This window comes from Camelus ferus, chromosome 7 (assembly GCF_009834535.1).
Source record: "Camelus ferus isolate YT-003-E chromosome 7, BCGSAC_Cfer_1.0, whole genome shotgun sequence".
NCBI classification, from domain to species: Eukaryota; Metazoa; Chordata; class Mammalia; order Artiodactyla; family Camelidae; genus Camelus; species Camelus ferus.
Genome location: NC_045702.1, coordinates 79,760,622 through 79,776,333, shown reverse-complemented (window position 1 = coordinate 79,776,333; position 15,712 = coordinate 79,760,622). Strand labels below are relative to the sequence as shown.

The following is a 15,712-nucleotide window of genomic DNA, read 5'->3' as shown; positions in this document are numbered from 1 at the left end:
AAACTGCCAAAGTAAGACACATTGAAACAACTTTTCTTAACTTCTTGATGGTGGATTTGGTATTATTGTATGGTATGGGCCCTTCTGAATAATGTTGCGAATATGAATTTATGCTCTAGGTATTTTTAATACTGGACTTTCAGACTGCAAGCCACATCCCAGAGGCTGAGAAATCACTGCTCACTCAAAGCCAGGGCCCATAATCTCTGGTCTGTGGCAGGTACTGCCCTGCCCGTTCTGGGAGTGGCATTAGACCTCTGTTCTCAAGGACATCACGCTCCTGGGGATGTGACTTCCTTCTGTGGGCATCACTAGACTAGCACCAAAGTAAATCACAAGGAAAGACAGCACACCTGGCCACCTAATTCTTTTGTCCTTTGGAAATGCTACCAGAATGCTCAGGACACATTCCCATGCCTCCCCCCAACCAAATCACACTTTCTCCTTTGATCAATAAAATCGAGCACATGTAAAGGCAATGCCATTATATTAACTACTGCTCATCTGTAATGAATGCATAGGGTTGCTTTTGGTTGTGTTGCTTTTAGTTTATGAGTTAATCCACTTTGAGTTGAGAGATGCTTTTTTAATTTTTAAATTTTTTAAAAATTATTTTTTAATTATTATTTTCTACCTTTTTTGGGGGGGGATGGATTAGGTTCATTTGTTTAGTTATTTTTGGAGGAGGTGCTGGGGATTGAACCCAGGACCTTGTGCATGCTAACCACGTGCTCTACCACTTGTACTACACCCTCTCAACCGAGAGATGCTTTTTAAAAACGTAGTTTGAAGTCAAGATAACAGACCCATAGACCTAACTTTGCCAACGCTAGTAATGATGTTTTGAATACGATCTTGCGCCCTGATTAATACAGAATATTCTGAAATAATATTTAACATGGAAACTTTAAGAAAGCAAGCAATCACCCATCATCTCTCATTGTCTAGAGTCTACCAGTCTACCAGTGGCACTGTGTTGTATACAGTATTTTTCTTTCCCTCTCTCTGTGGGGCATGTGTGTTTGGGCTTCTTTTATAAATGATTAGGATCGAACTGTGTACATTTGAAATCTTTATTATTTTAGCATTAGCTTCTGCATCTGAGAAACAGAGCCATTAACGCTTTCTTTAATGGGAGAACTTGAGTCTCATTTCTGGGAAGCTTTTTCGAGCTTTCACTCCATTAGCAGTTTTGTACTCACACACATTTTTAAATGTTTTAAAATAAATTGGTATTTTAGTGGTATTTCATAAGCACCACAGCACCCACTTACCTTTTTAAAAAAGTAATATTGAGGTATATTCTCCACACAGTGAAATTCACCCTTTCTAGCGGACAGTTGTCCAACTTTGACGAACACCCACGGTCATGTACCCACCACGGTGGTCAAGTTAGAGAAGAGTTGCACCAGCCACCCAAACTCCCTGTGCTCCTTGACACTCAGCTCCTACCACCCCCGTCACTGGTCACCACTGATCTCCTCTCTGTCCCTATAATTGTGCCTTTCCCTGAATGTTACATAAATGGAGTTGTACGCTTATATGTGCTCATTCGCTGTATTAAATAGTCTCCAATTGTTCCATATATTTGTTATTTATTTTTGTATTTATTGTTGGAATTTTATTACTCTGAGAAATTGTTCATGCGTTGTGTTCTAAGGAATTACACGGAGAGTCCATGTATCCTAATGGGTGTCGGAATCCCAGTGTCAGAAGGAATATTAAAGGTCACCTAAGTCAATATTCATGCAGTGTATCTTTAATGCCATGGCCACTGAGCACCATGGCCCCTTGTAATACAGCTTCCATTATGTGCTCTTCCCGCCTCCCCTTAGAAGTATTTTCATTCCCACTGGCAGTGAGTTAACCAGATGACCTGCTTGGCCAATAGGATGTGAGCAGAAGTAACGTGTGCCACTTCTGAGCCAAAGTTTTAAGAGCCATTGTGGTCCCGCCACAGAGAGAGGCTGGTCCTTCAGCCTGGATCCCAGACAGAAGATGTGCAACAGAGCCACTGCCCACCTGCAGCCAACATGGCTGGTGAGATTCCCAGAAAAAGTAAACCTTTGTTGTCCCTGGCTGAGATTTGGTGCCAGTTTGTTCCTGAAGCGTTAACCTAGTGAAAGCTAAAAGGTAAATGCCCTACCCATCAGGCTGTTTGATGTTTCTTCACTAAAAAACTATATGATTAAGTTTTCTAAGCACCTAGGAGTTCACTCTGGGACACGCTTCCCCTAAACATCATATAGTACAGCTTAGCCCTTCATGTCCTTTGGGGCTTTGTCCAGTGGGGGGACCGACACTGATAGAAATACATCACATCCCCACTCCTGACACCCTCCATCCTTCCATCACTCTTCTCCCCACACAGGCACAGAAGGGACTTCAGGGATCCTCTTTGCTTTGTTTACTGCTATATCCCAAGTCAAGGTCAAGGCCTAGAATACTACGAAAGCTCACTAAGTGTTTGTTGAGCAAACAAACAAACTTAGTAAAAAAAAAAAAAAACCAAAACAAAAATAAATAAGCCTATTTCTTAGTAAGCTGGTGTGATTCTTTTTACTATCAAATAATTAAAACTGTGTAATGGGATGTGCCTCCCCTTTGACTCATCCTCTCGTTCCAAACCTTCGTCTAGGTTTCCTCCTTTTCTAATAAACAGCTTTTGTCTTTCATGTTTCCTGTATTACAAGCTGCTTTGAATCCTTGGAATTACACAGGCATCCCTAAGTAAACACAACCCTGAATCCATGCAAATATCATGGCATAATTGCATTACCTTTAAGTATGTGTCTCTAACATGTCAGGTCTTATGATGGCCACTCAATGTGCACAGGAAAGGCATGTAAGACCCTCCAGGGTCACCCGTGCTTCCTGCTCATCCAGTCTGATTTCTTGCCATGTCAGACTCCTAATCTTTGCTTCAACAACAGCCAAAACCGTCCACAGAACTGTGTAGATCCCCTGTTCCTCCCTCCTCTACACTGAAAACCCTCTTAACTTCTCTTTAATTGACTAACTCCTACTAATTTTTTAAATTGACATATAGTTGATTTACGCTATGATGCTAGTTTCAGGTGTGTAGCGGGTTTTTTTAATGATTCAGCATTTTTGCAGATTATGCTCCCTTATAGGCTATTTTAAGATAATGGCTATAATTCCCTGTGCTATACAGTATATCCTTGTTGCTTATCTATTTTATATACAGCAGTTTGTATCTGTTAATCCCATACCCCTAATTTGTCCCTCCCCCTGCCCCCATTCTTTGGTAACCACAAGTTTGTTTTCAATATCTGTGAGTCTGTTTCTGTTTTGCATGTACATTTACTTGTATTATCTTTTAGATTCCACACGTAAGTGATATCCTATAGTATTGGTCTTTTTCTGACTTATTTTGCTAAACATAATATTCTCTAGGTCCATCCATGTTGCTGCAAATGGCAGGATTTCATTTTTTATGGCTTAGTAATATTCCATTGTGTATATATACATATATATCACATCTTTTTAATTCAATCATCTGTTGATGAGCACTTGGGTTGATTCCATGTCTTGGCTACTATAAACAGTCTGCTATGAATATTTGGGTGCATGTTTCTTCATTCATGCATTCATCCATCATTCATTCTTGAGTATCTTGCACCGCATCAGTGAACCAAACAAAGATGCTTATCCCAGGACAGAGCCAGACACAAACAATACATATTCTAAACACATCATATGCAGATAACCTCTACAGCACCAGAGCCAAGCATCTGTCTCCACCACTCTACATGCTAAGACAGACAGGACCCAAAGTGCTTAAAAAGAAAGAAAGGAAAAAACAAGACAACCATTTTTTGAGATTTTTAGGGTAATAGAAAGAAAGAAGGTAATAAGTATTATGGACAGAGGTGATAAAGTAAAGCCAGGTGGGAGGAACAGGAGTACTGGGGCTGGGACAAGGAAGTAGGCTTGATGCTTCCTGGGGACAGTTTTACAGGCCGAGGAAACAGCCTGTGCAAAGGCCCTTGGGTAGGAGTATGTTTAAAGAACACTGAGGAGGCCAGAGGGCCCTCACAGAGGCTGACTGAATTGAAAGAGGGGTGCATTGGGGTGAGAAAGCAAAATAAATCAGACTGAAGATATATGTCTTAGAAAACACTTCAGCCCAAGGAACAGACTGAAAGCAAAAAGGTCAGAAGTATTCTTGGTTTCTGAGGGGGCTGGATTCGCCAAGTAGCTACAAATCTTTAATGTTGGAAACTTCAAGCAACCTTCAGCACTCAAGCTTCCATAAGCCATACACAGATTGAGGAAGCCCCCAAAGAAAGGTATATGCCTCAACTTTCTCTTCAAATGTAGCCAAGGAAGACAATGGACAGAGAAGACTCTCCCAAGGGCCAAAGGGAAGAGTGGCCAAAGGTGAATTCCAAGAAATGCCCACTGGAGGAACTCCACCCGCTCCCCCCGGGGTGGAGACTTTCTCCTTGTCTTCCTACTGGGATGTGGGAACGGCTATGGATAAACCAACTGGGGCATATTCTCATGATGGAAACTACTGGGAAATGAAAATAAAGGAACTCTTGACACACACAACAATACGGGTGCATCTCAGAAACATTATCTGGCAAGAAAAGCCAGATACAAAAGAATGCGTACGGTGATGAATCCATTTATACGACACTCTAGAACAAAGCTAATGGGTAACAACACAAAGCAGATCAGGCTTGCCTGGTTGGACGGAGGAGACTGACTACAAAGGGACACGAGGGAACATTTGGGGATAATGAAATGTTCTCTGTTATTGATCGTGGTGGATGGAGTTTGCTTGGGTGTAAACAATTACCAAAACTCATTGGACTGTGCACTTAAGATCCACGATTATTACGTGTAAATGATACCTCAGTTAAAACAACAACAACAAAACAAAGAGGAAATGCAGTGTCACTTATCACATGAAATTCCTAACCCCCAAACCCTTCCCACATCCTTCACCCTCTACAGACTTTAATTTGGAGAGCTGGAGAGACCCAGACCAGACTTCCCCTGGCCAGCGGCAAGGGCAGGAAAACCAACCTTAGTCTTGATTTTTTCAGCTCGCCTTGAACCTAATTGCTTTTCCGTGTTCAGGGTAAGCGGCAATTTCTAATGTATTTCTGGTCATTAATTTAAAAGTGATGCTTGACTTAACTGCAATGTTCACACTTTGATGTAAATCTCCTACGTAGCACATTTATATTCTCCATTTAAGTTGCCCACAGGTGATTAGTGGGTCATCTCAGCCTGTGCGATGGGTCCAGGTCACTAACCTGAATCATCTGTCCTAGAAGCTGACCCACCTCTGCTGCTCCATTAGCCCCTTTGCTGTTGTTGTCACTCATGTTGAGGTTGTTTTTAACCTACCTTTTCTGCCTAAATCTTAAAAAAAAAAAAAAAAAAAAAGCAATCAGTCTAACACATTCACATGAGTTCCAGAGTGGGGACTTTATTTTGCCACATCAAATAATAATCTAGTTCCCACCCTAGGACAACTGCAAAGTATGTTTTTAGTATAGATATCTGGGTTTCAAACTAATAAGGAAAATGGCAGACAGTGATTTAAAGGAGTTTATAAAGTATGCAACAGCAACTTTGACATTTTCTTTCTTTGAGGTTAATAGTCATGATTAGTCTTATTTCACAGGTATGTGTTTGCAGACAGGCACCTGCAACCAAATTCCTACGAGCACAGGATAGACAAAGGTCACAGGAGTGGAGGGACCCTGAGCAGTGATGGTGGAAAGTGTCTGGAAGGGGGAAGGGCTCTCAAAGGTAAGTGAGAACACAAAACGACACCTACTTCATGTAAGGACATGGGATGTTGAGGAATTAGTAATTTCTAGTTCGTATCTGAATTTAGAGCATTTCTGGTCTTCCATCCCAACCAGGATTTCCCAAAACTTTCTTTCAAATACCCAGAACCCAGACCCCAGCTTTGGCATCTCCAAGTTCAGACCATAGGAGGTCCTAGTGCTTTCTTAAGCATGTTGCTGCATTCCAGACCATGTCATTCTGATTTCTCCCCTCCTCCCCAGATTACAGCTGATTGGACAGGAACGAACACTTCAAAGCAAGCAGTCACCTCTAGTCTGACCAGGTAGGTAGCCTAGAATGAAAAGTCTCAGCTCAACAGGAATTTGACTTTCGAGGAGTTTGAATTTTAGATCGACTTGGAGATAGGGATGAAGATAGAGATGATGGAGAGAGAGAGAGAGTAATGGAGAGATCCTGAGAGGTACATGAGCTGGAAGATGCACGTACTCCAAGGAGACAAAATGCAACACGAGTGAACCAAAACTAGGGGTTAGTGGAAAGTCAACCGATGCAGTAAAGAGAGTCATGAGGAGGAGCTGGGGGAGAGAGGAGAGGTTATCAGTCACCCTGGGAGTGGGGATAGACGCCTGCCTGCTCAGAGCGGGGAATGATGCCTCCTAGTAGTGGTCCACTGGACTCTCTAGTCCCCAAACCTCAGCCCAGGATCCCCAGGATCCCCAGGGCTGCAGGGCTGGTCCACAAGATTTCTCACTCCTTACGCCCGTCCGTGTTCTTAAGGAAGACCCCATCATTGATGAGACAGAAGTGGGCTCTTTCTCCCACGGAAGGATCTGAGGAGAAAGGGAAAATGATCCCCAGGCTGTGCAGACGGGTTTTCTGCAGGGCAACGTGGTCTCTTTGTCAGCAATGCAAAGCTTTTGCTGAATAAAATCTCCAAGCAAGAGCTTCCATATGTTTTATTCAAAAGAACGCCTCTTGGTCTTGGGGATATAACTGTCCCAACAGGAGTGAAAATGTTCTCAGATACATTATTCCTTTTGGTTATCATCCTCATTGAGAGGCCTGGGGGGCAAGAGAGAGCAGAATTAATGAAGGTGCTTATCACGGCCACATGACTCCCCACGACCCTAAGATGCTCAGAATCCGGAGGCGGCTGCTGGGGATGGTGGGGCAGGAGCCAAAGGAGTTTGGAAAAAGCTCCTGAGATCAGGCTTTTCTTAAACTTTAGTGAGCGTAAGAATCTCCTGTTAAGAATGCAGATTCTGTTCAGGGCGTCTGGGGCAGAGCCTGGTAAGATGCCGATGCCGCTGGTCTGGGGACCACACGTAGCAGAGGAGAGAGTGATAGGACCCTCGCTGCCTCAGCAGAGAAAAGCCACTCTCAGTGTAACATGTCATTAGTGCTCATTAAAATCCATGCATGAATCACGGCCTCAGAGGCTCTGAGAGCTATTCCATGTCACTTGGTAAGGAATGCAAATGAACCGGCTATCAATCCCTTTAGTAAAGAGGAAAATACTTGAAAACTCATCCCTGAATTCCAAACCATTAAGAAACTGATGTTGGTCTTTTTTTTTTTTTTCCTTAGCCAGTTTGTAACTTTTTGAGCTCAAAGAAAGGACAGGTTGAAGGGCTGGGCAGGAAAGTTGGGGTATAATCAAGAGACAATTCCAGTTGGCAGACTTATTTCATGAGTAAGATCTTAATGCTTTACAGTGAGGAAAAGAGGAACCAACCGGAACTAAGTTCATCGTATGGAAACAAGCCCCACTTCTGACCAGGCGTTTAACACTTCAGTCCGTTCCCCTCACACTCGCTAATCAAACCTGTCTTATAAAAACCACCCCAAGAGAAGGCGGGCTTTCTATTATAAGTGGGCAGATTTACTGGTTGTTTTAAAAGACTCTTAAAAGCCTTGGGCTGAAGTTACCACGCTCACTGTCCAGAAGCCAGACATGGGGAGGGCACGGAGCATTCTACCCTGCTGACTGTATAAATGTGCACAAGGACTCATTCGGAGGTACATTTACAAGACAGCCACCCTTGAAAAAGGATGAGACTCAAGGACACTGAGAACTGGCTCAAAGTCAACCAGGACCCCTGCAGACGACTCTCGGTGGTCACCAGCCATCCACCCACCATTCCAAGCCCCACGACCTTCCGTGACATAACCTGGGAAGCCACACAGGCCTTAGCCACTGCCTAGGGATTGCTAAGGGCTACAGCTGGTTTCCTAAAGGTGGTGAGAGCATCCTTGGGTTGGCTGCTGGCCAACAAGGTGGCCGACTGGCATTGCCCTTCAGGTGGTGAGCACCGATCTTGGTCACCTGGGAGAGATGAGACATTTCCCTGATTACCCTACTGCCCTTGGACTTCTTGCACGGACACTGACCCTTTCTGGTTGGTCTGGGACTTTCCTGGTTTCAACAGAGAAAGTCCCATGTCCTGGGAAAACCTCCAGTTCCCGGCCAAACAGCGTGGTTGGTTTCTTCTCAGAAGAGTGAGGTCTGGGTAGTGAAGAACTTTATAAGAAGATACGAAACGAACAAAAAGCCCAAGGAAACCAGAAGGTAGAACTTTCCTGGATCCGAACAGTGATTTAGGAGTTGAGATTCATTCATAAGGATATCAAAGAAAAAAGTGTGGGAGGAGATGCTTGAGTGTGAAAAGTGTCTAGGAAGCTCTTCCTATATCTGGCTGACTTGCAACCAGGAGGTGATTATTTAATGATCTCCTTGCCTCCCCTCCAGCATTACCGAAATTTCAAAGGAGACAAGAGGAGACGTGTCCCCTTGCACTTGTATAGTAGACAAGACCGTAACTCCAATATTCTTCTCAAAACGAGGCCGATAGGGAAATTGTGTGAGAAGCACCAACGGATACAAACAGCCAGCATTCTTGCTGAAACCACTTAATCAGGACACAAAACTTAGGATTCATCTTCTGCAACCAATGGTGCCCCAAAGAACCAAATTCCCAACTATAAGCTAATACAAAATTTGATATTGAAAAAAAGAGAGAGAGAAAAAATCTTGTTGGAAGTCCACATTGGACCAGTCACTCATTTGAAACACTTAAAAATAACCAGGACCTAAAATCCTAACACCAAACCATAAGAAAGACAGAACAAGCCTGGTTTTGTGGACTCTGTCTTTGGGATCCCTTTTAACCAAGCAGGGGATTAATTCATGACCTAGGAGCTCCACGAGCTTATGTTTATTTATAATATTCAATATTCCCATAAGCACAAATGTTCCAAATGGAAGGTTGCATTTTGATAATGCCCGTTTCTTCATTAAGATTTCATCATCCACCTACATTAAAAAGCCTCTCCCTACACTCTGTTGCTTTTGCTTTCACCTTGTTTATTCCTGCCTTATTTGCTTAATCTTGAGATCCTGCCTTCCCAGGCACTCTCAAATTTGAAACAAGCAAAGTTTGTGCATTAGCGTGTCCCGGGCATGCATGATTTATGAAAGGCAGGTTTCTTGGCACAATTTAATGGTATATGAGAGACTTTGTTTTAAAACATTAAAGTGAAAGTCAGGAAGTGGCAACAATGAGTGAGAGATTAGGACACAGAATGTGCAAAGAAGTTTGGGTCAAGAGTTAACCAGGTCTGACTTGGGTCTATTTCTTAATCTACGGGCTGACACTCTGACCAGTTTAGCAGATTATAAGGAGCCCTGACTTTTGACCAACTAAAGAAGTACTTTAAATTGCTTTTCTGACAACGTGCCCAACCAAACTCTCATTCTGTAAAAAAGGAACGTAATTGCGAACATTTATATCAATGGAAAAGCGACCACCTTTGACCAGTCCAAAATAAATTTGTTTTCCCCTGTTTGGTATTCTAATCATATTTGAGCCATTTTCCACCATAATAGTTCTTCCTCTGACCTTTTGTAAGTTGAACTATTAGTCATTGTTACCAAATCTTTTAGAGAAAAGTCAAAACCTTCATAATATCAAGAGAACTACCCTTCCTGAGTAAAATTAGAGTCCAACTCTTATTATATGCCCATATAAAAGCTCGATATATGTCTCTTTTTCTCAATACAGAATATGACCTATATGACCTCAAATGACATGTTTTGTTTAATAATTATAACTAAAATACACTCAGTAAGAAAAATAATAAGTTAATTATTCCAAATGATACCTTATAGTTGAATGTTCCGAACACTTCACAGACAAACAAACTAACAGACTAACCTTTCTTCACAGACGGCTAAATTGAAGTACTCATGAGATTATGAATCAGGTCCTCAAATTACAGCACAATACTTTTACATCTAAGTTTTTGACATATCCTACAATGATTGCTCATAAGTGCTTCCAGAAGACCCGAAAGGTTTCAAATCAATTTTAAGAAATGAGGATTGATAAAGCCCATGTCTTGAGCAAACTCAGACAGACAACTTGAAATTTTGCTTCCTACATCAGCCTTCCACAGCCTTTGTGGTGGAAGCAACTCTGAACCAAATTCAACCTTCAGGACACTTGTCCACTTCAGAGAACTCTGGCCAGTGGCTAGAGCCCTATGTGGCACAGGGACACAGTGGGTCGGTTGGTTACCTTGTAGATTTTGCAATGGCAGGGTCATAATGCCTCCGGCTGCAGCTGCTGCCACCAGCCCTTGGATGTTGGTGAGGTTCGCAGTAGGCAGTGTGAGGACCAGTCCTTGCTGCCCTCCTAGCTGTCCGGCCATGTTGAAGGGGATGAGGATGGGCTGGTTGAGGGCTGGCGTGCCTCCCGGCATTACACCGGCGACAGCAGAGGCTAACTGCTGTGCCGTCAGAAGCGACTGCAAGGAAACAGACAATCCCAGCTCACTTTCCAGTGGAACCAAGATGTGGACTTTCACAGCATTTTTCTTCCTCTTAAGCAGGGTCAGAAATTTCCTGAACCAGTTGCACAGAAACATGTTCTATTCCAGAAAAGAAGACTGACTTGCAGCAAAAAAACCCAAAAAAACAAAAAAACAAAAAACAAAAAGGGAAATTGTATTCTGTGAGATTTTAGAGAGAAAATTTCATTTGGTTTGGACTTCCTCTAAGGCACTTGAATGCCTTTCAAAGTAATACCCTACACTTACGTATTATTTTTCCAATGAATTTTCACTTGATCTGACTCTTACGTATTTGAAACTCTGCTAGTTTACTCTGTAGTTCCAGAAAGAATTCACCAAGAACAGTGGAAGTTTTTTGATTCAAAAATAGCAATGACATACTACTTTCATCTATTAAATTTGCAAAACAATAATGTGAAGGATTTACTCAATGCTGGTAAGTCTGTAGTGACAACATTATATGGATTTAGGACATGTGCATTGTCATAAGCCTTTTGGAAAGCAGTTTGAAAACCCATATAAAGAGGTTCCAAAATATTCATCCCCTTTTGACTCAATATATTCCTGGGATATAGCCTGAAGATGTAATTTTTTTAAAAAGATTAATGAATGAAAATACGCATTACATTTTAAAATACACAAATGTTGGAAAATAGTTTGTTACAGTACTGAACTTGGTAAAATATTGCATAGTGTTTAAAATGGATCATTCTGACACCTCTTTAGAAAAATAGAAAATGCCTGAGAATATCTAAATTTAATTGGATAATAATTACGCAAATGGTAATGGAGTCATTACCCAAATGGTAAAATGATACATATATAATGACAAGGTCTAAAAAGGAATACAGAAAAACATAAATATTTCCTGTGAGTAAATGTTAAAATCTTACATTTTTTCTTTTGTTATCATGCTAGCATTCTTTGCCTGGTTAAAACAACCTTGAAAACACACGCTTTTGTCCACTCCTCATCCGATGGCCATTGTTTGACACGGAAAGGCAGCCGCAGAGGGGTGTCCTGGACGTATCTGAGCTCAGGTACGGGCTCTTCACCAGGGCGATGTAGGAAGGAGTCCTGACCTGGCCAGGCCAGATGACCAAAGGGTCACCGATCTTAGAGTCCCCGAGCTGGCATTTTCACTACCACCCCGTGGGAGTCACGTAAGACCTAATCCAACGCCCATTTTCCTTCTAGAGGAAACGAAACAAAACTCTCTTTGGGGAGTTGCAACTTTTGGGTTAATAACGCAGCAGGATTCTATGCAGTACTCAGCATACGCAGAGTACAAAGCCCACTACACCACAGCCGAGCCCTGTTCTAACGTGTATGAACTCCCCCGTCCCACCAGTGACATACTGAGAGTTGTTAACTTGTCCAAAGTCACAAATCCGGGGGCGGGGGGGTGGTTTCAAGTCCAGCCAGGCTGCTCCAGAGCCCATGTTTCGCCCCTTCTTGTCACCCGCTCTCAACACACAGAACAGATTTGGAGAAGTGGGGCTGCGTTATTTGAAGGATGTGGGAGAGGGCTGAGTCCACTTTCTAGCCATTCCCTACGGTCAGCCCTCACGGCCGGTTGTCGCCCCTCAAGGCTGGGGAGCCCTGTGAAGAAGCCCTGGGATTCCATGCACCCTGCTTTTTAGAACCACCGCCCTGGACTCTGTGAGCCGAGCTCCCGAGGTATCTGCCAAACGTCACTAAATTCACACAAATAACTGTGCTTCCTTAAAAAAAAAAAGTTACACTAAAGAACAAAATAACGATTTTTTAGGAATAAGTACAAAATGACAAGCTGCTCCCCAGATTGCTGGTGTTACTTCGCTGCCAATAGTAACATCAGGGTAAGAGGGGAAGGCAACGGGGCAGTCCTCACATGGCATACAGGCCACAGAGCTGGGAGTTGGGACTCGTGGCATTTTTTTTTTTTTTAACTGAAATTCATGGGCTTAAAGCAGGGCACGCACTCTCCAGTTTGTCCCAGGGCCCACTGCTTCTCACTGTCTGGGTCTGTCGTGCAACTTTTCAAACCTGGAGGCGTTAAGTTTATCATCCATGGTGTGTTCACAGACATACACATACACACACGTGCACGCAGACACACACGCATACACACACAATGTCACAAGCATGAAATCAGACAGGGCGTGGCCGGAAGAAGCCGCTTTCCGTGATGCCCGGTAAAACCCTCTTTGGGTCCCACAGGAGATGAGGCGTCTCCCCAGGTCTGCCCAGCTCTCTGCCCCGAGCACGGAGGCATTCATGCTCTGAGATACCTTTTAGGATCTGAGGCCAGAGGGAGACGTGGCGGAGGCTGGAACAAGAAAGTCAAGACCAACCCAGACTCTAAACTTGGGTTTTCAAGCCTTGAAGTCTTGAGCCCCAAAGTGCTCAAAGTGATTCATTTCCAGGAACAATGACAGCAAAAGAGACAGGCTCAAGAATCAGCTTCTTTTTCTATAAAAGCAGGTGAACTCTGTGAGTTTCACACTAAATGACAGAGGTTAAAAAAAAAAAAAGGCTCAGTCTTTTATAATTGTGTTCTACATCTCCATATAACCGTACCAGGCTCAGAAAAAAAAACAACAAATATTGGACTTTAAAAAATAATGAATGTATTTCTTTATTAATGCAGGAGCTGTAGGTGATGTACAGTATTGTCAAACCCAATAAGCTGAACTTGCATTAAAATTGCATTAACTTTTTTATATTAAATCACCTCTTGTATTTCAGAAATGGCTATAGTAGGGTTGAAATAACTTAATTTCCTTCACACTGCAGTCATTAAAGTTTTACTTTGCCGAAAACTGCGTGGTAACCAACAGCACAATTGTAGCGGGTTTTAACAAGAAAAAAAGAAAAGTTTCCAAATGATCAAGATCAACATTCCCTTTAAAAAGAGAGAAGAGTTCTGCTAATGCATTTTTTTTTCTTGACAGCATTTATAAATAATGTAGTCATATAGCTTCTCATACTGAAATTTATCACCATCTTTGCTCTGTTGGAGTTAATTGCTTTTAACTCATTATTATTTATTTGGTTATTTATATGGTTAAACCATCCTCAGTGCAGCCTAAACACAGCAGTTGAGAGATACTGACCTGTGGCCCAACCGGGAACGGGGGGTGGGTCTGACTGGCCTGGTGTTGTTCAGGAGTGCCTGGCTCTGACAGTGCCGGGTTTCCTCTGGCCCCTGGAATTCAAAAGAGAAGTTCTCCCTTAATATAAGCTCCAGCCTGGGAACTGCACATGACCCCATTTTCCTGTGATGTCACATAACATTAAGGCACAGATGACATGCCAGAGTGCTTTATCAATAGCTCCGCTGCTCAAATCACTTGTCAACTGCATACATTATGCTAACGGACATTCGGGATGGACAAAGTCACTCCATCAGAGAGAAGGCTGCGACGGCAGGGAAAGTGACACCGTCACTGGTCGCGCTAATAGGCTTGCATTATACATCAGTTTGCATGGCGTGTGCCGATGCGTTGTCGCACGTGTGGGAAACTGCAACCTTTATGCCTAGGCGGGCAATGGCTAATCTCATTTTCCAAAGCCAGATAAAGCGTGATCAGACATGACCAAGCACATCTATGTTATCCCTTAATATGGCTTCGTACCCTTAAGCCCTGTCTCCATCTGTGCTTCAGACACTGAATGTTATGGATGTGTTTTCCAAAAAGCAAAGCCTTTTGCAGTGCCACCTTATGTCCTAAAAAGCACATGGGGCTCCTTAAGCAAATTTCCTGGGTGCTAACTGAAACAGGAGGACCCCCACACCACCTCCAGGGATTCCCACGAGGGTAGGCAGAGAACTCAGTGCCGTTCCTTTGCTAGAATCCTGTTGGACGCCAAAGCATGAAAAATGAAATCCCACCAAAACCCGCAAATCTTTGAAATCTTCTAAAACACGATAGTTTTTCTGTGTGTGTGTTTCTGTGTTTTGTTTTAGGACAACCCACAGAAGGTGAGAGAGTGGCAGTAACAATAAATACATAAACAAACAAACAAACATAAAGCTAGCAGCAACTTTTCAGGGTTCTCAGTTGGTAGCTTTTGTTTTCTCGGTGGCTGAAATCCGATTCCAAGCCACCCTTAACGAGATCTCTTTCCTGATGTTTGTCCTATGAATGGCAAGTGGGGGACATTTCAAACCGCGTTACTGGCAAGCCATGGATGACCAAGAAAAAAAGATACAATTCTGTCACACTTATAAATTTTAAAGAAGGCATTATTGGCTCATTTAAGACAAATTCTTCTATATATTCTCCAAAGGGACAGACTTATAAATAATGGAAATGTAGGGAAAAAAAATACTTCAGCACATTAAGCTACAAATAAAATTGACTGCTACATATTATTCAATTGACTTCTATCTCCACAGCCGTGTGTCAATCATAACAGCATTTTATAATAGGACGAAGCAATAAATGTGCAAAGCCATTATGCAGAAATCTGAAAATCTGACTAATTTGTAATATTTTGTGTGTGTGCAGAAAGTCAGGAATGGACATTGCTTGGGGAATACTTACAAGCATTCTATTGAAATTTCTAAATTGATTTGGAGCAAACTAATAAAAACACAGACTTGCTGACATTTTATAAAGTGAATTCTGTCAAAATATGTTTAGCATTTTAATGATCGCTGTCATTTAATAACAAGGGTAAGATGACCTATCATAAGATGCCAACAATTTCCCCATCATGTGCTGGGGAGCTTTCTTCTAAATTTTCTAAGTGTGGTTTATTTATTATGCTTGAGTAACAGGGCACTTGAAACTGGATGGTGCCTTACGCCGTTGTAAATCTCACAACTTCCATTCTTCTATACCCAAGTCCTCTTTTGCCTTAGAATTCTCAGTAAAGTTTTATAGACCTTTATGGAGCTAACCAGGTCCGAAAGTGATGCTTTTGGTCAATTAGGTCAATCCTCAAATGGTTAAAAATCTACTTTGGTTTAGTTTATGAAGATGTTTTGAAAAATTTAGTTGTTCTTTAGACTCACCAGGGATGGATTTTTCCACCAGACTATGAAAAGAAAGTTTCATGACGCACAGAAGAAGAG

General features: G+C 42.3%; 1 protein-coding gene across 2 annotated transcripts in view; it reads right to left on the bottom strand.

Moving 5' to 3' along the window:
• POU6F2 (POU class 6 homeobox 2) overlaps window positions 1–15,712 on the bottom strand; it is a 423,476-nt gene that overhangs the window by 222,720 nt on the left and 185,044 nt on the right. For both annotated transcript variants that reach the window (XM_014559834.2, XM_032484257.1), the window contains 2 exons: window positions 13,746–13,837; window positions 10,374–10,602 (listed from right to left, as the gene is read on the bottom strand). In XM_014559834.2, coding sequence (XP_014415320.2) covers window positions 10,374–10,602; window positions 13,746–13,837 — 321 coding nt within the window. The remainder of the gene's footprint in view (window positions 1–10,373; window positions 10,603–13,745; window positions 13,838–15,712) is intronic.